Source organism: Canis aureus, chromosome 10 (assembly GCF_053574225.1).
Source record: "Canis aureus isolate CA01 chromosome 10, VMU_Caureus_v.1.0, whole genome shotgun sequence".
Lineage (NCBI taxonomy): Eukaryota > Metazoa > Chordata > Mammalia > Carnivora > Canidae > Canis > Canis aureus.
The window spans coordinates 22,509,081-22,533,829 of NC_135620.1; the positions used below are offsets into that span (position 1 = coordinate 22,509,081).

Genomic DNA, 24,749 nt, shown 5'->3' on the forward strand with positions numbered 1-24,749 from the left:
TACAGGGCTTTGGCCTCTTTATTTTCTTTTTACAGTTAATTCCACGCGTAAAAGACTTCTTAAAGCACTATGGCTCTGGCTATAGCCCGAATGAGCTGCTGAGGATGGAGCTGGCTATTTTGGACAAACTGCACTGGGACCTCTATATTGGGACGCCGCTGGACTTCTTGACCATAGTAAGTACGAGGGGTTGGCAGAGTCCACTCTAGACTCATTGGTACCTTTGGAACAGCTGTTCACAACATAGGACGGCCAAGCACAGGTGTGCACATGGCCTTGCACATGCACCACAGGAAGGTGACCCACAAGGCTCACGACATATGCAAGAGTGAAAATGTATCGCAAATCCAACACAGTTCCACCAGACTCCCACTTCTCAAATACATTAAATTAACTTTATAAAGATTTTTAGACGGCACTATTGTGGTGAGTTTTTCTTTTTAAATACACACTGCAAAAATATTTAGCTTTCCATTCTATGAATACTGTACATAAAAAGCTGTCTGCTTGTGCTACACTTTACACACATTCACTTAGCTGTCTTTATTCACCTACACACAATCCTTATTGAAGCTTTAGACCATATTGATCTGGCACTTAAAAAATGTCGTATTAGTTTTTTTGTTTTGTTTTTAGTTGGGGAATGATGGTCATCCTTAAGGATATGATTCTGTTAGTAAGGCAAAATTATGCAATGTGGAAATGTCACGGGGTTTTGGTCTGTTATGAAGCATGAAGATCAAATCACTAAGGGCTATTTCATTATGAGACCTGGTCACTGTTGCCAAGTTGCAGTTTCTTCTCACATCAAACAGATACAAGTAACTTTCTGCTGCCTTAATCTTGAATAGTATGCTTCTGTTTTTCATAATGGAAACATTGTCATCTCGGTACTTAAAGCTCCTAATGACCATGTCACTGAAGCAGATTGTCTTTTCTCTCCAAGGTTGAAGCTCAGCTTGGCCACAGAATGAGTATTAAGTCTCAAGTCCCTTGGGGGGGTGGGGCATGGATGGGAATGAAAAGGGTGGGGCAACATTTGAAGTTCCCTGATGGAAATTGAAATTGTTTGCATTTTTGGTCATTTATCTATGAAAGGTAGGGGGGTTTTGTGTTCTAACATTAAAAACCACGGTCTCTAGTTCCACGCCCTGCTGGTCCTGGGCTGGCCCCACGTGGTGGAGCTGCTGCCTCAGAGGAATCCTTCCCTCCACGTCGCGTCCCTGACCAGGCAGCTGCAGCACTGTATGGCGGGCCACCAGCTGCTGCAGTTCAAGGGCTCCACACTGGCCTTGGTCATCATCACCTTAGAGCTGGAGAGGCTCATGCCCGACTGGTGTACTCCTATATCTGATCTGCTAAAGAAAGCACAGGTAGACATCAACTTTGCTCCAGACCAGGCTCTCCACTTTGTCCCTTTAGCTGATGCACTCTGCCCCCCAAATGGTACACATCGCCCTTCTCAGCCCTTGTGGGCTCCAGAAGATGCTCTGGCCACAGCGACTCTGGGAAGAGTCTTCCTAAGGGTTAGGCTTTGCACATGTGGCATGCCCTCTAGACAAGTACAGAATATATGTTTCCTTTACTGGACCAAGTGGTGGGTTTCTCTGACCATAAGAAGAGCTTTATCTCAGTGGAAGCCCTTGTAGTCAAGAGGATGGGGTCAGGTCAGGGGGACGTGCCCAGCTCAGGAGGAGGCACCTCTGAGCTTAATATGAGAGAGGTTAAATTTCAGACCCCTCACCCTTTATATAACTATGTGGTATCAGGTCCCAGGGTACCAGGAGGCAGGCATGGAAGGGTCAGAATCCCTGAGGATGGACGGGGTAAGATGGAATGCATAGTTAGACTAATGACAGCTTTGCTGAGGTTGGAGGTGGAGGCCCCTGAAATGGTGGGTTAATACTCTTAAGTCGAGTGGTTAGACCTTCCTGAAACTGCTCTATGCTAACATTTTAGCACTCAAAATCTTACTTAGAATGTAAAATGGTCCTGCTTTAAGGATGACCACTCTGTTTTAATTACAGGTCAGTACTGAGCAGTTGAGCCACTGCAAGGAGCTTGTAGAGCAGCATCTGAGAAGTTTGTAGTCCTCCTCCTGCTCAGAGACCTTTCTGTTTCACCTCCCACTGTCTGTGCTCCTACCCTCAGTATCCTTTGGAGCATAATGGCAACCCATCCTTGCTGGGATTGCTCTGAATTCTAGGCTTTCTGGCTCCTGTAACAAGGAGGGGGAAAGGCACTGGAAAGCAATTGAGAATAAGTTCCTGTGTTTTTAGGAGGTAATAAGGAGGAAAAAGTAGGTCAGGGTCACTGGTGGGAAGGGTAGCCTGACAGATCAAGACCCTTCTCTCTTTTCTCCCATGGGTCTGAGACCAGTGTGAAGGGGCAAACAGTCACACTGCAGCTTGGTTTTCCTTCTCCAGCAAGGGCTGGTATGAGCCCCTTAGAGAGCTGGAGTCAAGCCAGCGGTGGGACCAAAGGGCCGGGCTGGGTCTGGCAGGCAGATCAGTTCTCATCACTCCTCTCGCCAGAGCTGCTCAGGCTCTTGTATCCAGCTCCCCAGGCTTACACCAAGCACACATGTAGCCCTTCAAGTCCCAGTGACCCTACCTGTCATTGCAGAAATGGGACCATCTTTCCAGGTGCATTTCTCCTGCCCTGGTCATGACTTATGTCTTCTCTTACAAGAACTGGATCACCAAGTATGCTTTGTTTAATGTACAGTAATTTGATCAAGCTTAAAACAGGTTTTTCCTATGTTACTCTGAAAGTTGTCTATTAGCTTAATTAGAGGAATTTCATGCTAATGAATGATCTTAGCAGCTGACCCCCGGTAGGGAAACACAGCTCTGAGAGTTTTGGATTGAGATGAGCAGATTCTGAGGCTGAGCCTGCTGCAGCCACGGTGCTGCTAGAAGGAGCTTACCAGCGTGGCTGTGAGGGTGAAGCCAGCTGTCTCTGGCACCGTGACACCATAGAGCCCTTCGCTAGGCAGCCACCTCTGCCAGCTAGAGCTGCAGACAGGAATGAGTGAACTACATATATGCCACTGATTTGTGAAGTCTTTCCACCGTGAGCAGGTTTTTTTTTTTTTTTTTTTTTTTTTTTTGGAACTGTGCTAAGCCACAGGGACTGCTAGTAGGTACAGAATGGTCAGAGACCAGATAAATGATACTAGTGTCTGTACAAATCTCTACCTTTTCTCCACACAAATGTGCTTGTTGGAGCTTCTGTAAAAATAAACCTGAATTCCTTTCAACCTTACTTTCAATGTATCAGATACCACGGCTTTAGACTTGATAGTCTAGTATACTGGGAATATCATCTCCTAGAGCCCAACAACAACTATCTCCAGTCCAGCACAGATGGAGAGGTGGCATGCTGCTCACAGCCATTCCCACTGGGGGCCATCACTGCCCTCTGCCTCCTTCCTTGCCCTGGAAGTGGGCACTGTAGCGGGTGGGGTATGGGCTCACGCTGAGGGCCCACTTCAGCTCAAGCTGTCTCTGACTCTGGAGAACTGCAGTGTCTCTTAACCAGGTAGCTCTGGGTGTAAACTGGGTCCTCAGAGCTAATCTCTCAATCAGAGAAAACCAGAGAAAGGAGAAGGTAGACCTGTGAGCCCTGTATTGGGATAAGGTATAGCCCTATTGCTCCATCTTTCAGTAAACCATATTTCTCTTTGGGATAGCAAACTCCTGCGTTGCCAAAGTACCACTTGGGCGTTTAAGTTTTATGATGTTCAAGCTTGCCTTGGGATTCCAGGTTCCATCCTACTTTTTTTTTTTTTTTTAAAGGAACTCCTATCCCACTTCAGATCAGAGATTGGGGATCGATGTGGTGAGAGAAATATGGACACAACTTGTTTTGCTCTTGTCCCCATCTACAGAGGGGCAGACATTGGTGAAGGACTATGGCTGCAGAACATAGAAATGTGTGGAGACAGGCAGATGGGCTGAGAGCAGGGGAGATGAACAGGAGGGGCCTTTTTAACACTTGTCCAAATACTACTTTCCCCACATGGGTGAACGGAGTTGTACAGTACTGTTCCCTCCACCAGTGAGGCCTTTCTCTCCCCCGTTTCCTGGAGAGTCTCTTTCCTTTGCTTCCCTGCTGCCTACCTTCCTGCAGGTAGAGCAGAGGTGTATTTTCATTAGGGATGTCTGCATGTCTCCCTGCTGGGCTGTCAGTTCCCTTAGTCCCCCTCTCCTCTTTTTGGACTTCCCAGAGATTAACCTAGTGCCCAAAAGAGAAAGTTCAACAGGTGGGTCTACGAGCATGTCTTGGCTTCCTTCAACCACCAGTCTGCCCTTCCTCAGCCAAATGTTCACCCAACAGGGCATCCCACCTCTATAGAACTGTCTCAGGTCCACCAACTCACACTGTCAAACTGCACACTTGGATTTTGGCTACGTTTTCACTGTTCTTCCATCATCCCATTGGGTTGCCAAGGGGGAGCTATAGCTCCGGAATTGAGGGTACAGAGCACCAATATTCAAATCCCAATTCCCCTCGTTACTAGACTGTGTGACCTTGGGTAGTTACTTTACCTCTCTGTGCCTTACCTATGAAATGGGGAAAACAGTACCTAATCATAGGATCATGATGAAGATTAGAGGAATTAATGTGCATAATGCAACTTAGAGCAATGCCTGACAAACTGTAAGAACCCAAATGTTAGTTGTCCTGTGTCAAGTCTACCACAATGTAAACTCTTAAAAGGCAGTGTTTGCCTTCTCCATGTCTGGCACCCAGCCACCCACCAAAAATTCATGGACCAGGGGCTGTGTCTCCTCTTCCCTTTCCTAACTTTTTCCTCTATTCCACACCCATTCCAGAGCCTTTCTCAGTTGCCTAGAGCAGGAGTCACAATTAAAACATAACTCCTGTAGAAGCTGATCAACCCCACAAAGTTCACAGAAAAGACAAGCTGTATTTTACCATAATTGTAGCAGATTAATAGGCTAGGAAATGTGTTAAATCAGAAAAGCTATTGCCCAAAAAAGACACCACAAAAACTCAAAATAAATGCAAAATTTAATGGGAAAAAAAAAAGAGTACAAAGTGAATGGAAAGGAACAAAAACAGTCAATGTATGAAGGAATAAATGAATTAACAAGTGAAGCAGTTTTAGAAAAGCTTGTTAACATAACAGACGAGCAAGCCACACTTCCCTCGGGCCTCTTATCCAGTAATATGAGCCACACTTAACAAGCACCCGCACATAGACACACAGAAACATATATGCAGTCTGCACAATTACAAACCACCTAGACTCGGGTTACCCATAACCAGGGTGACCATACATCCCAGTTTGCCTGAGACAATTCCAGCTTACACCTGTTGATCTGACATAATTATTAACAGAACCTCTTTTCATTCTGTAAAGTCTCAGTTCGGACAATAAATTATATGATTCTACCCAAGACCAACTTGGCTTATGAAAGACATGATAGTAAATGCCAATGTAACCCCAATGACAGCTCTAATAATGCCAAAAGAGGATTCTGAAAAGGAGCGGCAAATCATATCCCATCATGGGATGGAGCGCTTATTAAATAATGGCATGTTTTAAGCTCACCTTGTTCACCAAGGATTAATTTGGTCTCAGCTAAAGACGATAAACTTTTAAACAAAGGCAGTGCAGGGAGAGAAGTGCAGTGAGGCTCACTAAAGCCGATGGGACCTGTGGAGGCAGCTCAGACCCCAGAAAATTTAACAGTGACAGGTCTCCCCAGAGATGCTGGGAAGCCCTGCACCCGCAGGCAGGTAACCAGCCACAATTCTGGCATTCCAGTAAGCCTGCAGAACAGCCCACAGGCCGTGGTGGATGAGTGGCAGGGTCTTTCCACTCCAGAGTCCCCAGACTGGCCTGTAAGCCAGGAGTCTCCATTTATTATATGACCAATTAATCCACTGGGTCACTGAGCTTCATCTTCAGAAGTATGTTAGCTAATGGAGGCTACCTTAACGGCTCTGCACTTCAATCCAACTGAACACATAGAATCCCCCTAAAGCCAAGCCATTCTTAGCCCACATGTGCCTTAGGTATACACTGATTTGCCTTTGAATGCCCACAGGGAAGCCCCTCAAAATCTTGATCCACCTCTGGTCTTAGCAGGACACTTGGAATAGTTTCACTCTGGGCATCCATAAAACCTCTGCTCCTGGTGAGGAGGCAAAGGCTGTCTTTTTCCTGACATGCCTCTCTGGACACACACAGCTCACCCCTTGTCCCCATTCTCAAAGGAGCCCTGTCTCAGAAGCCAGGATGAAGCCAGGACTTGGTCCTGGAAATCACTACAGCAGGCCAAGGCAGAAAGAGGGAAAACATTAATGAGAAGGAGGATGGAAGACAAGGAAAAACAAACGACCAATCCAACAATAAGTTAGCGCAGCTTCCCAAGGCTTCTGTCTAAGGAGTGCTCTAGACTGTGAATTCCTTGAGGGAAGGGCTGCGCATTATTCTGGGTAGCCTGTGCCCAGCACAGTGCTCCATCAACATTAAATGAAATCCTTTTTTTGAGCTACTCATTTTTCATCTATTTTATCACACCATATTCTCAGCCCTGACACTCCCACTGGCTCGCAAACCAACAGGAACACAGAAGAATCAATGCTGCTAGTGCTTTCTTAAAATGATCCCCTGAAGAATGCAGTGGAGAGGGGACAGCTCCTTTGCTGGTAGTGTTTTCTGAAATTGTCCACATTCATCTCTTTTCCTTGTGACTCAGCCAGGAAAACAGAAAACAAGGACCTTGAGATAAAAACCTTTCCCCAACTGAGTACTCTGCATTTGGAATATGCAGGATTGGTTGGGTCTTAGTTGGAGTCAAACACTTAACACACACCTGGAGTTGGTCTCTGTTTACAAGTAGCACCTCTGAAACACACAGACAATGGTTTTGGGCTGCTGTTCCATTTACATTCACATTAAAAACACTGGACGTGGTCTTGTTCATGATCCACTTTCATCCGTAAAGAAATTCCAAACACTGTCATTACAGGATGTTTATTGCCCACCTCTCCCTAAATATTATAGGGATGCTTTATACATAAGAAAGGTTTAGAGATACTTTTAGTTTTTAAAAATCAGGGAAACTGGGTTACTTATGAAAATAATGGGAGAGGATATTATCTGTCTTTATGCTTGTGCCAAAATAAAAATTTAGAAGTTTCTTAAAAGTTATTATTGAAATTAAGCTCTAGGTTAGAAAAATTAAAATGAAGGGGAATCGGGTGAATTTTGCAGCATGTATACCAGACCACGCGACCACACCTAGGGCACCGCGTGAGTTGCCATCTTGACGCTGAACAATTAGGTCAAGCATCGCCGGCTGGGGCCTTCGCTAGAGTGGCACATAACTGCTCCGTCAAGGAATAGTGACACTGTAAATGGAAGACCAGCCACTGGCTCTGAAAAAAATAAACTTTGTCAGTTTTGGATTCCAGCATTCATGGCTTTGATGTGTTTGCATAGAGAGGGGTAGCCCTCCAGGCCCGGGGCAGCCTGGGGTCGGGGCAGGGGATCAAGCAAGGCTGTAAACACTGGAGTCTGTACCGGCTCCCAGTCCGTCCTCACACCATGTTATGGGAGAAGAAGGGTCACAAGGTGTAACTCAAGGAACTTAACACATGAAAGTCTAAAGTCCGCTCTTTGTAAGTCTGTGCGTGCGTTAACTGAAAAATAAAAATAAAACAAACAAAACAAAAAACAGACACATTAAAAGGTACGCAGACGACCAAATCAAACAGAAACAAAAGACAAGTTGGACGCTGGGAAAGGGCAGTCAGTTTGGCATTTGTGACGAGCAAAGCAGAGAATTCGCTTCAGTTTGTGGCATCCCAGGCTGAGAGTCAAGATCTGATTGGGAAGTAATTTTGCAAAAATGGATTAAAATTTGAAGACCAAGTATAACCAATCAAAGCAATGCAACTAAATGGTCATGAAAAACAACCCCCCCACCACCACCACCACCACTGCCTCCAATGCATTCCTCACTTAGCCCATTCCCCTGACGAGGGCTGGAGGAAGGAGTACTCCTAGCCACCTGACCTAGCCCACTCCTGGCCTCTGCAAGGCCAGCATGGGAGAACAGGGTCTCTCCCCAAGGCCAAACTGACTGAAGCTTTCTGGCATGTCCAGCAAGCAGAAGAGACCTGTCTCCCAGACCCAGGCCACATGGAAAAGCAGGGAGACCTGACACTGGGGGCCGTGCCAGTGCTCCTTGCAGTCAACCTGCGCTCCACCTCCTGGCCCCTACCCAGCCACAGGTCCTTGCCTTCAGTTTCTGAGTGGTTTTTCCATAACTTATTTCCTAGGAGACTCTGCCTTTTCTGAAACAAGGTGGCCTGGGCCAAGTAGGTGGGGAGCAGGGCAAAGTCTCTTTAGGAGCCAACACCTGAGACACATACCCACATAACCACCCCTTTCCAGGAGAAACCAGATTTCTGAGCCACTAGCTTAAAACCCAAATGGATTCCAATTCATGGAGTCCCCGGGCTCACCAAGCCCAAAGCTGGAGATGGGGCCCGGGCTGGAAACAAATGCAAAGCAGAGAGCAAATTCATAGGGCTGAGGAGGAATGTGGGCACAGGCAGGGGATCATCTCTGCCAGCAGAGCCAGCAGATGGGGTGGGGCACCAGTAAGCAGGATAAGGGAGATTAGAGAACGGAGGAGGGTCTGTCCCAAAGCAGAGGGAGGCCTCAGGCATAAGAACTAGCATTCAATTCCTAAACACCTGGCTTTGTACCCCTGGCCACCCCCAGGGAGCAGCTCATGAAGTTTCTTTTCCTTAGATGTCTCTCTGCCTCCGTGCTTGTGTATCTTGGGGGTGGAGTGTGTTGGGAGATGTGTGCCTGAGTCTGTGGATACAATGGGGCTAGAGTGACAGTAACACAGTGTACGAGTAGGTGTGGGTGCATGGGTGTGTGCATGTTGGGGAATGCAATACTGGGGGTGGGGAGCGTGCCAATGCCACGAGCAGCATCCCAGACCCAACAGCTTCCTATGTGCTTCATGGCATTAACCACAAGGCAAGGAAAGAAGGGCTGGATACACATATTCCCAAATGTTCCAAGAAGGATTGGGAATCCAAAGAGCCCAAAGATGAGGGCAACAATGGAATCACCTGCTTAGTTCCTCAGCTGACAAGAGAAAGAAGTACCTAATAGAGGTACCTAATAGAGGCCAGGAGAAGAGAGAAGCAGGGACAGACAAGGTCCCACAGTGTGAGGTGGTATGGGGCACTGAATGAAGTGAGGTGAAGGAGGGAGATCCCTAGAAGCCAGGAGAGTGTGGAAAGAGGTTATGAAAAAAAGCAGGGAGACATGACCCAGAGTTGCCCCCACCTGGCCAAGAAGTTAACTGCACTCCTGGAGGCTGGAAAAAGCCTCCTTGCCCTCCCGAGTCCTCTCTCTTCCAACTCTTAACTTGAAGGGCAGCCCCTCTATGGAGCAGGACCCCCAGAGCCCCTATGGGGAGCTGCTGTCCTTCCTTCCACCAGGCGGTGAGCATACTGCCCAAGGGGTCAGCGTTGCCTGGGCTCACGTGTCCCCTGCCCTCAGTCACCATCCACCAGCCAACATGGGTCCCACATCCACCGTCTCCGAGCCTGAGGGGCAGGCGCCACAGCTGTGCAAGCAGAAACCACAGGAGCTTCTGGAATCTGGAAATGCTGACATTCCCAGGCCCTGCCCCTCTCCCAGCCTGAAAGACCTTCCCTGGGACCTCTACACCCTTTCAGGGGCCACACCCTGCCTATTTGGCCCAGGCTTCACTACCCCAGCTCTGAAGGGGCTGCAGAAGAGGGTGGGGAGAGAAGGAGAGAAAGAACAAGAACAGAGAAGAGAGTAGAGAGAGAGAGAGGAGAGGTGGGGGGGAAGTACCAAGGAGCAAGGGATCACTTGTGCAAGATGGAGAGTGCACGAATACCTGGGATCCTGAGATATCACACCCACCAGTAAAAGGAAGAGAAAGATGGGCAAAAAGGAGGTGGGAAAGCAGGTGAGAATGAGAGCACAATGGTGAACAGGTGAGCATGGACGAGAACCAAGCCCAAGTAAAGGAGCCAAGAGGAGGACAGAGTGAGTGCCCAGAGGGAACAAGAGCCAGTGTGGACAGGGGGCCCACCACCTACTTCTTCTTGTCCTTGTCCTTCCTCAGAGGCTGCTGGGAGGTGGCATGCAAAGCCTGGGACTGCAGGGCCTCCACAGCGGCCTTCCTGCGGTTGAAGGCGTTGGTCTCCTCCTCCAGCTCCCGCCGCTTCTCCTCCACCTTGCGCTTCTCCTCCTGGTGGATCCGCTTAAGGTGCTCAAACTTCTCATGGAGCTGGGAGCACAGGGGGAGGAGCGCAGATGTCGTGGGTGCCCAGCCAGGCCCCCCACTCCCTCACACGGCCTCTCCACAACCCGGAGCTCGCACACACCTCCCTCTCTTTCTCCTTCAGCTCCAGTTCTGTCTCCTTCACTTTGTTGACAAACATCTGCCTCATCTCCTCCTCCTTCCTCTGCAGCTCACTCAGGAACTCCTTGCGCTTGGCCTCGTAGGTCTCCTGCAGGCTGTGAGGACCCAGAGAGAATAGGCCAAGGGTAGGGTTGTGGTGGGAGGGGGTGGGGCAGAGCCAAGGAAAGGGGGGGTTCCGGGGGGGGGGGCGGGAGATGACGGCGCTGCTGTGGTCCCCACAGCCTCTCTCACTGGTTCACAAAACCCCCAGGCACAGATGCCAGTCTGGCCAGTCTGGCCAGTCCGGCCACGGCTGTGGAGACAGGCTCACTCCCTGCACAGGCCGTCACCTGAAGGGCTGGCTGTCACCGTCGCTGTCCTGGAAGCCCATCTGCTCCAGCTTGCAGCGCCGGTAGAGCTCGTAGTGCCGACTGTGGGTCTGCTCTCGGAGGTCCTCCATGTTCACCCGGATCAGCATCTCCCGCAGCTTCACAAAGTCGCAGTGATTCTCGTTCTCCACTGAAAGCATGGGGCACATGGGGCATCAGGCAGGCACACAGATGGGCCCCAGGGGGAAAGGACACAGGACAGCAGTCACAGTGCTACAGGTGCACTCCAGAGGCAGGACAGGCAATGGATGGCCACAGGAAGGACACGGGACAGAGACCATGGGCAGCAGGGGGGCCAGGACACTAAATGTGGGCCCTCACCTGGGGATGGGCTCTCCCAGCACACTTACCCTGCACCACTCCCCAAGGGTACTGCCGTGCTCGGACCAGCTTGTTCCCCACCTTCACCTCCTCAGTGCTGCCCACCACAGCGAAGGGCAAGTGTGCCTAGAAAGGAGCCCAAGTATTGCTGAGTACCAGCTGACACATGCTCATGAACAGACCCTGGCCTGGGCCCGGGGGAGGGGCTGCCAGACCTGAACGAGGCCTGGCCAGATGCTCACTTCCTGGCTTTTGAAGAAGCACCCTACAGCCTCCAAACAGGGGGGAGGCTGAACCCACGCCCCCCTCTTCCTCATATTTAAGGGGTTCTTTCAGCCTTCGGGCTCCACAGGGACCATTAGAGGGTCCCTCATAGGACCTGCAAGCCTGGCTTTCTTCCAAGTTCCCAAGCCCTGGCACCTTGCCTGCTCACTCCTACAGGTTTCAGCTCCTGCCCAGAATCCTTATCTTGTGAAACTTAAACTCAGGGAAGGCCCAGCACCAGCCCAATACCCAATTCTTCCCATCTCCTGGCCATAGGACATGGGGCCAGCTGGCTCCCAGATGCCCACCCTTCTTTCCTGGAGAAGCTAAGGCTGGAATCCTGGAAAACCAGAGTCTCTGGGGCTGTGTGTCACAGATCTGTGCTGGCACCGAGCCCTCTGGCCCTGAGGCTAGTGCCCAATGCTCACATTCATGACTGCGTTAATCTCAGCAACAGCCTCATCATCAGTGGGAAACTGGTAGATCTGAACCCCATTGCTGACCAGCTCGCCCATGATCTTGATCTTGAACTTGTGGAGCTCACTCTTGGAGATGGTGTCAGCCTTGGCAATGATGGGAATAATGTTCACCTGCCAGGATCAGGGGAGAGGAGCAGCAGGTTAGGTCCTCCTGAGTCCCCCTGACTGTGAACAGCCCCACCTAGGCCACATCCCCGGGCAGAAGGGCAGGAGGCCAGAGAGATGGAGCTGCTCCCATGGGTAGTCCCAGCCTGAACCCAGCCACTGGGACCTTTCTAATGGGTGGTAACAATCATCTGTGGTGCTTCTTATAGTCCTGGTTCCCCCAAACCACCATTCAGCCCCATAATGAGTCCTTTGGGCAAACCCAGTTTTAACCTGAGAATAAGAATCAATGTAGCTAAAAGGCAGGGGGTCAGGACCAGACCCAGGAGACAGAGCTCTAGAGGAAGAGCCCAGAGTGATGGGAGCCCACTGGCATAGTAGGGACTAAAGCAAGAGAAGATAGAGGACCAACCCAGGGCCTATCTGCAGGCCCCTAAGGACCACAATGGGCAGTTGCACCACAGCCCCCAACTCAGTGGAGGAAGCCCATGGAACAAGTCTGGTGCAGGAGGTACATGCCTTGCTGTCTAGTTTCTTCATGGTCACCAGATCCAGGGACTTGAGAGAGTGCCCTGTGGGTGTGATAAAGTAGAGGCAGACGTGGATCCTTGTGTCATGGTAGTCAAAGAGTGAGCGGCGGATCTTCAGCTCCTCCTGTAGGTAGTTTTCAAACTGCGCATCGATGTAGTCGACGATAGGCCTGTAACTAGAGACAGCTCCATCACCCAGGAGGCAGGCACTGTGGTGCTATCCACCAGCCTTCCCTCTGTGCAGATAAGTGGCTTCTGCCTGGGATGTCCCTGTGTGGGTACAGGTGGCCAGTCCTGTATCCTAACCTCCCAAGGGGTCCTCAAGACCTCAGCTATTCCCCAGGAGGCCTGCCTCTGGCCCCCATGGGGTGTGATTTGTGTGGGGGCAGCTTGGAATGAAGAGAGCTGGGACTGAGTGTTAGAACCAAGGCTGCCATGGAGGAAGGGAAAGAGGAAGGGCAGGGCCACCCTCCCCGCCCCTTGCCTCTTTTTTTTTTTTTTTTTAAGATTTTATTTATTTATTCATGAGAGACACAGAGAGAGAGAGAGAGAGAGAGAGAGAGAGAGAGAGAGAGGCAGAGACACAGGCAGAGGGAGAAGCAGGCTCCGCGCAGGGAGCCCGATGCAGGACTCGATCCCAGGTCTCCAGGATCGTGCCCTGGACCAAAGGCAGGAACTAAACCGCTGAGCCACCCAGGGATCCCCCGCCTCTTGCCTCTCATCCTTATTGATCTGATCCCCGAAGCCCACAGCGTCCACAATGGTCAGCTTGAGGTGCACATTGCTCTCTTGGAGGTCATAGGTCTGGGGCCGTAGGCGCACACACTCCTCATGATGACTGGCTTCTTCTGTCTCAAAGGTTGTGTTGAAGAGTGTGTTCATCAGTGTGGACTTGCCAATGCCAGTCTCCCCTGGGAAGCAAGGAGTGGATGACACAGGATGTCAAAGACTGCTGGAACCAGGGTTGCCCCTGGCTGCTGGCTAGGATGGGTGGGTGGGACTCAGGCATCCTCAGCCTCCACACAAGAGGGAGGGGCAGGCCTCTAACTGCATCACTCAGTGTTCCCAATCCCAGGAACCATCCCTTCTCTGTGGTCTCAAACATAATGTGTGGAAACAAGGGCCAGAGGGCTGACTTGGACAAAGCCATGGCTATGTGGGTAACTGTAAGCACTGGCCAGTAGTCTCTGCCGGCCTCAATGGGACCCAGTCACCTAGTCTGCACACCATCCTTCCTGGGCCCAGGCTGGTCATGGTCCCAGGAGGGCCAGGGTGTGAAGCCATCAGTGGCCTCCTGATCCATTCAGCTTTATCTGGCTCAGGATAGGCTGCTTCTGGAGGAGCCCTCGTAGCCTGGCAGAGGCCAGGGCGCAGGCACCTGTAGGGGGTCTGGCAGAGAGCTCTTTGTGCCCTCTGGGAGCCCTGGGCCTTGAGGCGCATGAAACCTCCCAGAACCTCCCTGTGTGGAGCTGTATTTGTTCAGATGCGTGCTGGAGCTGCCATCGTAGGAGAGTCTTGTTTACCACAAGTGTCCTTGACACACAATACGAATGACAGTCAATGTTTTTAAAACAAACACATAAATCTGAACCTCTGTGATAAACTCTCAGTTTACAAAGCACTTTCACATGTTTAATTTTGTTCAATCTTCAAGGCAACTGGAGTCAAGCCCCCCAGCTCTGTCCCTGACCCTGGCAAAGACACCAATTAAAGCCTCGCCTGGACTCCCAAAAAGTGTCTCTGCCTGAAAGGTCCCTTATAACTCAACAGGTGGACAGGGCGGCAGCACCCCATCTCCTAGAAGGCTCCTGTCCACCCCCCGAGGCCACCCCACAACTGGACCATGACACATACCCACACAGAGGATGTTAAAGCTGAAGCCCTGTGTGACTGACTTGCTGACAAGCTGATCCGGGAGGCTGTCGAAGCCCACATGACCACCAAGGGAGAGGTTCCGAGGCTCTGGCTCTGCATTCTGCCAAGAAAGAAATGGAGCAAGGCAGTGAGCTCACTGGGGAAGAGGGGCCGCGTGGGGAGAGGCCCAACCCCAGTGATGTCCGCCTCCCAACTTGTCTGAATTCTCAGCAAATCTCAGGACACAGTGTGAGTGCACCAAAGTTCCAACTCCAGGAAGAGGTTCCACAGAGGAAGCCCAGTGTACCCCAGGGCCTGTTTCCAGCCCAGAAAAGGGCTTTCACCCGTGCCTCTTTTCTACCTGGGCTGGCAAGCAATGCCTGGGCCTGGGACATCTCCAGGCACAGATGGCCCAGGGAACCATCTACCCTACTTGCTACCTTGGAGGGTACACCTGTTCTCCTGCCCAAGAAGAGGCCCCAGATGGTCCCCGGATCTTAAATTAAGATTTCAAGAGGCCAAGACTGGATAGTGTGTATGTTTTGGCAGCTCTCTCCCAGACCTCAAAGACACTCCTACTGAAGCAAGATTCAAACAGAGGCAGGTCTGGCCTGACCCCTTCACATCTATTCTCCATCAGAGGGCCCTCCCCCATTGGGCCAGGCTCATAGTTCCCCACATGCACCCCTTGCTCCTGAGGCACCCAACCGTAGAGTACACAAATGGGCCCTGCTAACAGGGCCAGTGCTCCCTCACACCTACCAACTGGGTCTCAGGGCTAATCTCTGAGGCATTGTGATTGAGGCCTCACTCTCCTGCCTTGGTGGTGTTCTATAGGGACTCCCAGGCTCTGGCTCATGCCACCCTCCCACACCCACCCCAACCCTGGTTGTTTGGACAGAGGATTCTAGATGAGAAAATGGAGGCCTGGCCTCAGGAGAGAGGCAGGCAGCAGGTCCCGAGTGAGCTGGGACTAGTGGAGCTGGCCCACAGCGCTATAAAAAGAAACCACCAAGACCCGAAGGAGAGGGTCAAAGTCAGACTCCACTTTGTGCAGATGATTTCTCTGCTTCCCTGGGAATGGGGATAAAATGCTGTCCTCCAAGGGAAGGTTCCCAGGCTCAGCCTTTCCAGCTTTGGCCGTCGTGAGGGCAGGCCTCTGACAACTCCATGTTGGGCAGAAACACATCCCCTCTATTCTTGAGGCCCTCTGCCTTAACTGCCCACTAGAAAGGACAAGGCCAGGGAAGGGCCAAGGGTGTGAGTCCCATCCTTCTGTCCTCCCCACAGCTCCAGAGGGGAGGACAAAGGCCTAGATGAAGGCAGCCCTAGGAGCTACAGAGCAGGACAGTGTCCGCCCTCATGCCAATGTGGATACCAGACAGTAGGCCCTGGCTGCCTGCCCTCCTACAGAGGCATCTGCTCAGCACCTGAGCCCTCTCTGACTTCTTAGTAGCCACAGGCTGTTGCCTCAGCCAGAACCCCTCCAACCATTCTTTCCTCTCAACCAGAGCCCCCAGACACACATACTTGACCTTACCCTCCTTGACCAATAATGCCTGTCTCTCTCCCCTCACCCCACACCCTGGCTCAGCCACTGCAGCATTTCATTGATGACGGCCAGGTTCATGTGCTGGCAGCTAAGGCTCCACGTGGACCCCCTGGGCAGTTGTGCTACCCCCTCAAACAAGTCAGGATTACCCCAAAACCTGCTCTCTGATAACCCTCTCTCTACGGAGCCTCAGAGCCTCGGTTCCTACAGTTGACCCTTTCCCCATATCCCCTAGCCCCAGGGGATCCTGTTACAACCTCCCCACTCAAGCCTAGGCTCCCCCCTGGGCTGCAAACATAGCCAGACAAAGAGGCCCCAAAGGCAGCTTCCTCTCACTGGGACCTACATCAAAAACAGTAAAGAAAGCATAGGATGTGCTGGGTCAAGTCCAAACCCACAGTGTGGCATTCTAGGCCCTTCATAGTCTGAGGCCTTCCTTACAGAGTCAGCCAGTTTACCTCTGAATTCATTCTTCTGACTGGTCCCTCTGTCTGGGCTCCACAGCTCATTCTCCCTTTTCCCTGGCACCTGCTCTGACCTGGCTCTACTATTATATTCCACACCCCTCCCTTGGCTGTGTCCCCATTTCCCTGCACTATTCGTTGTCCTTATTTTATGCATCCTGGTTTTCCAACTCTTCTAGAAGTTCCTTGAGGCTGACTGCAGGCTGGGGGAGGTCAGGCTTTCCGCTCTTCCCACCCTCCCACCAGTATGCCCAACGTGCCACACAACGCTGCCATTTATAAACCACTGAACGCTGTCTTCAACCGCTATGGCACCCAGGGGCATCTGCCCACCTCACACAGAGCTGCATTATGTAGTCTCGGCTCCACCTGCTCATCGCAGCTTAAGGATCAAATGGAGGACAGAACAGTTAGTCTAGAGCATGTTTCTTCTCAGGCGAGACTGCAAATCTCCAAAATATAAGGCGTGCTGTGCTTGCAGAGAAGGCTATGTGTTTATTCATCCTCTTCTTCCAAGGGTGACACAATCAGGATGCAATCCAACATCCTGTAGCCTGCCGCCAAAACCCACCCAGTCAGCTGCGTCTGGAAACCACACACGCGCGCGCACACTCAGCTGCAGAGTACTTGCACAGAAATAGAGGCCATCCTGTTTCTGATTTTCCCCACTTTCTCACAGTTCCAGGCTCCAAAGGCCAAGCGCAGCAATGGGGTGCAGGTAGTAGCAGGGGGCTTCTCACAAAAGTCTACCTGTCCTGGCTCAGCTAGCCCTGGCTGCCTTCACCCACACAACTCAGCTCTCTCTCTCTGGAAAAGGGTGTGGAGTATAGGGAGGAGCTTGTTCCCAGACTCTTGCCCAGGCTGCACTCTGTCACTCCAGGGACCATAGACCTGGAGCAATCAATGTCTGCTCAGGAGCCTCTGGGACCATGGGAGTGTCGATCTCTGGGGTGTGCGTACACATACATGCACACACACAGAAGAATGGCTACTGGTCCTGATGAGGCCAGACTGTTGTTCCCTGGTCTTGGGAGACTGATCTGACTTCCTGGTCTACTGTGGTGTGACTGTCACTAAGGCCAACCTCTCTGATCCTATGTTTGGCATCAACAACATGTGATCCTGGGTATACTGCTCACTCCAAGGTCCCTGAACCGGGTGTCTCTGCTGACCCAGCCTAGGAGGAGCTAGCAGTCCCCAAAGTATCACTGGCATGTCTCGTTAACACAACTCAGAAAGAAACTTTAGATCTCCCAAAGATCTACCTGGTGACTCTGAAAATGCCCTGCAATTTGCAGGTAAGACCTCAACTACAACTCGAAGGGTAGGTCCTGAGAGCCCTGGGCCAATCAGCATGATCCCATGACTATCTCAGGTATAGGCAAGTGACCCAGGCTCAACCCATATGACCATATGACCATTGTACAACCAAGGAGCTAGCATAACATTGAAGCCCACTCAAGGACGGCAGTGCCAAGAAAATCACAGAAGAGAGAAAGCCAGTTTCTGCTCTATTTCTGGGCTTTTCCCTTTACCCCTGGCCATATTCCCCTCCTTTACTGCTTCAGCTAGTTGAGTGGGCCTATCCAGTACTCGCAACTGAGAACATCCTGACTGCTAGGGTTTGCAAAGTAAAAATCTAAACACAGAGGAACAGGGAGAAAGCAAAGAAAGTAAGGACAGGGAAGGTGAAAGTATGCCAAGGAAACTGTCTCAGTATTTACAACCAAAGGAAGGAATAATGTCAAATGATGCCCCAACACCTCACTGAGGACCACTTGGTGTGAACTAAGCCAAGTGGTTTACAGGCTCCAACACAGTCCTTCCCCACCCTGTGTGGCAGACACCATTATCCCCATTTTATAGGCCAGTAAACTGAGGTGAACAGATGCTACATAACAAATTGGGGCAGAGCCAGGATTTGAGAGTAACCAAGCGCTTGCCCCAAACCACTGTGCTGTACCGTCTGCCCTGTCCGTACTTACAAGGCTCCTGACTCCTTCATTCAGTCACCCAGCACCCATGCACTGGGCCCATCTGCTGCATGAGCCAGGCACTGGGAGGGCTGCCAAGAAAAAAAATGAGAACACCAGATCCTAGACCTTGGGGGCTCCATCTAACGCAGCTAAAATTCAAAGGGCTAGAGAAGCCAAGCAGGTAATGTCAATGGGCAAAGAAGAAAAAGTAGAGTAATGACAAGGATAACCATACATAACGGTTACCAAGAGCTTACCACATGCAGCTCTGAGCGTCATTTTGTCCGTGCATCAGCCCTGTGAGGTAGGCTCACCACCCCCATCAAACAGATGAGACAACTGAGGCTCCGAAAGATTAAGTAATTTGCCCATGACCACACCGCTCAGGAGGGTAAAGCCAGGATCTGAATGGAGACAAGATGCCTGCAAAAGCCATACTTCCAAGCACATCACTCCACGGCCTGCTGGCTGAGACCTGCTGACTTGGCTGAGTGCAGGGTCCCGCAGGGAGAGGTGGGAATGGCTGAGCCTGTGCTCGGGCTGCAGCGGCCGTGGTACTGCAACTCCAGCCAACTGTGGGAATAGAGGCCTAGGGCGTCCAAATCTTACAATTTTTCAGGAGAATCCACAGATCCTGATTTTTACATGCAACTTCTCATTTTTAAAGGTTGGCAACCAGTACAAATCAAGAAGACCATGGGGCCCAACACAAGCTATGTAGAGGTTGTACCTGGTACATGGCCTGACAGTCTGCAACATGGCATCTGGGAGGAGAGTGAGCTGGAAGGACAACACACCCAAGTCTTCACTCTTGGGGCATGGAGACTCGCAAGCAAGAGCTCCCCACTAAGAGTCTTCAGCTACATAACTCAGCTCAGACCCTGGGGAGGAGCGGGCCCACTTCTTGCCCCATGTGTACCCCCAGGTCCTGGGTGCTGGCTCAGGAGGGTCTAACTGTGTTCTCAAAGCTCCAGAACAGAGTTGGAAGCTTTGAGTTCTACAGGGGAAACTCCACAGGGCCATTATCCCCTCTCTAATCACTAACAAGCTTTTGGCTCCTGAGCCAGGCCCCAGGCTTCTGTGTCATCATTTCTTTGGCACATCAAAGACAACAACCAAAATAACAACTGCTCAGGCCCACCGAGTTCCTCCATGCCTGGCTATCCAGTACAAAGTAGAGAATGGCATTTTGTTTTGCAGCCCAGTGGATAACTAGGACGTCATTTTTCCTGACCAGGAAATGCTCTGTCTGAGCTCTCTGGAGCAGCCCTAACTGTCAGCCAAAAGGAGCTGCTCCTTTCACCAGGAAGAGAGGTGGGTTTTGGGAAGGAACCATGTCTGATGGCACGCCTACACAAGAATAGGATTTTATCCTGAAGAAATTAGAAATCTGCTGAATGTCTGAACCTACAGAGCCAAAGAAGGTATGGGTAAATAAAGAACCCTGAGGTCAAACTCCCAAAGTAGGTTGGTTGTTGGGATGGAAGCAGAAACGGTACCCTACTGTACAGGTACTTGGCTCCCAAATCCCGGACAAAGAGTAAATCCCCACCCTTAGGCCTTCCAAAGAGTTCTCTGGGGCTTCAGTCTTCAGATACCCTTTTCCCCCAGGCTCCCAGGCCTAGAATCCACTGGCCTGAGCACCTGCCAGGCAAAGAGGAAGCCCACTCCCCAAGAGAGACCCAGCCCTATTATTCCCAGCCCTAGGGAAGCCCTATTAATGTTGAGCATGAACTCAGGAGTCTTCGCTCTACTGGGGGCCTTCTCCACCCATGTTCCTGGCACAAACTACCCTACCCCCAGCTCTAGCTACTCTAAGCAGCCTGGGCCTTAAATAGCCAGAGCAGAGGCCGCTGGCCAGAACCCGTGGTCATAGCACAACTGTCCTTGAGTCTGAGAGGAATCCTAGGAATTTTCCCAGGAAAGGCTTAGGCTCACATCCCAGGATTCCACAGCAAGCCTCTAAGCCCAGGTCAAAGGTTACGGGAAATAACCAAGGGGATGGGGGGGGGGGGGGGAATGTGGCTCTCCTAGGCCAGGAGGAAAGGACAGAGGCAGGATTCACCTATCCACGGTCAAGATGACAACTGTGAACAAAAGTGTCTCTCTCCTAATGCAGCAACAAAAACAACAACAACAAAAACAAAACAAAACAAAACAAAACAAAAACCTGGGGAGAAGACAGGAACAACCTACATGGTGGCAACAATGGAAACATGGTAGCTAGGTCCCAGGAGGAGGCCAGCATCACTCTTAAAAGGCCAGTCATAAAAAAAAAAAAAAAAAAAAAAAAAAGGCCAGTCATCGCCTCCTCCTTCCTGGAAAATAAAGGGACTTTAGGAGCAAAACTACCCCCAGGAGCCTAAGGCCACCCCATGCCCTGACCCCTATACTCCATTCTGAGTCCCTGGCTCACTAGCAGGCACTTTCCTCCCATTCTGTGCACATAGAAAGCCAGGGCTGCCACTTAGCAATATAGGATAGCTTGTTTCACACTTCTCATATCAAAATAAAGGTTTCTAAGAAGCTAAATACACTTATTGGTTTCTGGGCCAAATCAGCTTGCCCCAAGTCTAGAACGCAACACCTTCTTGGGCTTTGTTGTGCTGAGAAGGAGTGGTCCATTCCACCATGGAGCACATGGGAAAGGTACTCTGGACCTCAGAAGGTACTGGAAACCCATGTATTCACACCTTCCCACTTGGCTCAGGGACTCCAGCGACAGCCCCCACTGCTTTGTAGCAGGAAAAGCCATAAGTGGTCTGGACATCACTGATAGGAAGCAGACTGTGTTCCACAGTGAATGAGATCCTATCCTTGGAAGGGAGAATGTGAGCAATGAAGGTGACCGCCCCCTTCTCCAATCCCAGGATAATGCTGGTGCTGGGAAGGGGCGGAAAAATACAAGGATACCAACATGGGCCAGTGGAAGCTCAGGGGTGCAGTACGATCATTCTGCTGCCTGCCTCATTCACCCCAGTGCCATGCAATGTATCAGATTCAAACCCTGGAATTCACACCAAACCAGGTCTGGAAAGTGGACTTAGGTTCATGCCCAAAGCCTCTCTGGTACCCTGGGCTGCAGGTGGCCCAAGCCCAAGAGCCCCCACCTCCCCCCAAAGAGTAGCTGACACCTACAATCTAAAATGGGTCCTTATTCCCTCCTCCCCTGGCACTATCCCTCTAACATGGCTTCCAGGATAGGGACCAAGAACTGCCTGGAAGCCATGTGTTCTGAGAATACCTAATTTGCCTCAAGACCACCCAGGACAATTAAAGTAAAGATACAACCAAGATGTTCCTTGCCCTGTCTTCCATCACCTCTTCCCAGTTATGGTTCCTCATATAAGTCCTGAAGATACAGACGGCTCCAGGAAAGAACACTCCGACTCTATCATGATGGCATGCTGCCCTTGGAAAACATCCCTTCCCCAGTTATATGTGTCTCCCTCCTGCCTGCACAGCTCCATGTCTGGTTGTCTAGCAAAGCTTGTACCTTTGGGGCCATGCCTGGGGACCCCAAGACCCATGCTGGCAACAAAGGCGCAGAAAGGTTAGAGAAGCTGCAGGGGACACAGAGGCCAGCCAGCCCTCAGGGCCTCTGCTCTGTCATCCTGCAGCTGCTTTCTTCTGGCAGCTGGACCCAAGCCACAGAGCCATTCACGGTAGTTAATGTCCCAAATACATACTTCCACCTAGCCCATCTTGGAGCCCAAAATTCAGAGGGCTTCACCATCTTTGTCATCTCAAGGGTTACTCAGGTGCTGGGGTTGGGTCTCAGACCTAAACTAACCAATGTCCAGCACCTGCAGCATCACCGGAGTGCAGGTTGCTGCCATCCACAACCCAGTGGCACAAAACATCCAGAGCCCTCCCTGCCACCCAAAGCTTTTGACAGAAGTCAGGCCTGGGTTCCCAGGCCTCATCCATTCTCCCATCTTGTTGACACTGTAATTGGGCTCCTTCTTGCCACCTTCTCTCTCCCTACCCTGGTCAGTCCCTTATTGTGTGTTCCCTTGGATCACCGGTCCCTTCCCACCAGCCTCCCTACTCTGACCTATTTCAAACAAGATCACAGGCAGACTTTCCTGAAGTTGGCTCCCAGAGCAAGGCATGATGCCCATGAGGGAGGTGGGGCAGAGCTACAGCCTTGCAGGTGGTGCTCACTTATGACCTCTCACCACCACCAGGCACTGAGAGCTTCACAGATGTCACTTGCTGAGCTCTCGTATCTCTCTCAGAATGGCTCAGCAAGGAGGTTCCTGGCCATTTTTCCAGGACAGGGAGATACCACTCCATGACAGAACCCTGTTGCACGAGAGAGTTGCCTCCCACACCCCTTCCCACCAGTTTTTGCTTTAGGGACAGAATAGGCACTCCTTGGATAGCCTGCTTCTTGGGGAAGTGTCAAGATTACAGGGGTGACAACGGAAGTGACAGATGGTGCTGGGGATAAAGCGGAGATGGTGGGGGGGTGACTGGCTGGGAGGAATGCCAGGCGTGAGGCTGCCATGCTGCACGTTTCTTCCCTCTCCCCCTCACAGCTCCACTTCTCCTGACTCTATAGCCTCCCTTGCCTTGGAGTTTGAACCCTGCCCCATCAGATTCTGACTGAAGGAACACAGGAGATGGCCCTAGGGGCAGGAAACCCTGGGACCCAGCAAGGAGGAGGAGCATGGCAAAAGCACACAGGAGTCTGGCTGCTCAAGGAAGACAAGAGGCAACAGAAACTCCCCGGAGGGCTTCCCAGACACGCACAGCCAGGAGACATCAACCCTAACCACCCCTCAGCTGACCTAGGGTTGAGCAGAGCCTAGCCACAAGATGTAAAGGCTACTGAGCCTGTAGATAGCATGCGGGGAATAGGAACCCAGTACATACTGACCTCGAGGTACAACTCCGTATGCTCATCTAAGCTCCAAGACGGGACAGTTCCCAGGCCAGCCGGTGCCCGGTTGACCACTAAACCAGCCTGAGGTGAGGGGTGGGGGGCGGGGTTCAATCAAATCATAGCCTCATGTCCAGCACTTAACACCAAAGTCAACCCTGAGGCAGGAGAGACACCAAAGCATATCTCTAAACATGTCCTTGACTGTAATTAACCTTCCACAAACTCTTTGAAGAATATTAGTATGGTTGGGCCCATTTTATAGCAAGATAGAAAAAGAAATTATTTTCCCAGGATGACAAGCCGGGAGAGGAGAATGGAGCCTAGACTCCTAAATTCAGGCCAAACCCCACCCCTGGTCTCCACCCAAATCAACCCTATGCAAGTCCTCCCAGGAGGCTGACGGCTCAGAGTGCAGAGGGTGTGGAAGGCGTTCATTCAGCCAGCTTAACCTGGCAGTAACCAAGGCCCCTGAGCTCAGGCTGTACAGCCATACCTGAGTCAATCCCCTCTCTGTGCCTTGACCTACCAAGGACATAATACCTGAAATCCTCACAGAAACGCCAACACGGGGAATCTGAGGGAATCTTTGCACCCCACCTCCCAGGCAGTGCTATCAGGCTTCTCAGCTCAGGGACTGAGGACAATCTCTGGGCATACAGTGAACGGAGCCCGAGGGAGGGGACCGTGTAATGGAGCAAACTCATTTTCTGCTGCCTTCTTACAAAGAGGGTCAGTTTCCACATCCACTCAGGCACTAGGTATCATGTGTCATTTATGGAATCCTTACCATGTGCCAGACACTGCTCTAAGTACCTCACCAGGATTCTCTTACTGAATCCACCCCATAACCCTAGGAGGAAGGTAATATTTTCATGCCATTATATAGATAAGAACACTGAGGGGTTAACTAATGTGCTCAAGGTCACATGGCCAATGAGTAGTAGTCTAGGATTCATATCAGGCAATCTGATTCCGGTTACCCTACATACTGCTCCCACCAGCAAGACCAACTGTTAGAGCAACCTCTGGCCACAGACAAGACTCAGACATAACTTTCTGGTCAGCTGGGCACAAAAAATGTACACAGACATGCATGCACAGATGCGCAAACATTCACAGATCTCTTGGCCTTCAGCTAATCAGCATGTCTCTTAGGATTCAGGGACTGCCCTCCTTGGGTACATAAATTCCAATTTATAGTGCCGGGGTGAGGTAAGCCTCTGATTCACCCAACCTCTGATTCCGCTCCTCCCCGTATTTAAACTTACTTGACTGACACAGAGCCCCCTCCTCGATGGGAATAAAACACCTCAGTCTAGAAATTATGAAACCAACAGCTTCTGCTTCATTTATGCATATTTGCAAAGTAGACCAACAAACGTATTTTCAGATTAAAGGGAAAATGTACGTGCATAAATTCAGATGATAGTATTTATAGCATTAATTACATAAGTCCTACCTCCCTTATTTAGACTC

At 50.9% G+C, this 24,749-nt stretch overlaps 1 protein-coding gene and 1 long non-coding RNA gene across 9 annotated transcripts in view; one reads left to right on the forward strand and one right to left on the reverse strand.

Moving 5' to 3' along the window:
- Positions 1–24,749, reverse strand: part of SEPTIN8 (septin 8) — a 25,897-nt gene continuing 1,148 nt past the window's right edge. For 2 of the 8 annotated variants that reach the window (XM_077911634.1, XM_077911637.1), the window contains exons 2-10: positions 14,391–14,511; positions 13,252–13,447; positions 12,526–12,712; positions 11,851–12,012; positions 11,188–11,284; positions 10,799–10,967; positions 10,432–10,564; positions 10,144–10,334; positions 1–1,358 (exon numbers count right to left, since the gene is read on the reverse strand). In XM_077911634.1, coding sequence (XP_077767760.1) covers positions 1,193–1,358; positions 10,144–10,334; positions 10,432–10,564; positions 10,799–10,967; positions 11,188–11,284; positions 11,851–12,012; positions 12,526–12,712; positions 13,252–13,447; positions 14,391–14,511 — 1,422 coding nt within the window. In that variant the 3' untranslated portion in view covers positions 1–1,192. Of the gene's footprint in view, positions 1,359–6,999; positions 7,684–7,703; positions 7,868–10,143; positions 10,335–10,431; positions 10,565–10,798; positions 10,968–11,187; positions 11,285–11,850; positions 12,013–12,525; positions 12,713–13,251; positions 13,448–14,390; positions 14,512–24,749 lie in introns of those variants that run through there. The other 6 variants (XM_077911631.1, XM_077911630.1, XM_077911633.1 and 3 more) reach the window with 6 other exon arrangements.
- Positions 988–3,267, forward strand: LOC144322083 (uncharacterized). Its single transcript, XR_013387657.1, has 2 exons — positions 988–1,373; positions 2,028–3,267. It is a non-coding gene; the product is annotated as an uncharacterized LOC144322083 (long non-coding RNA).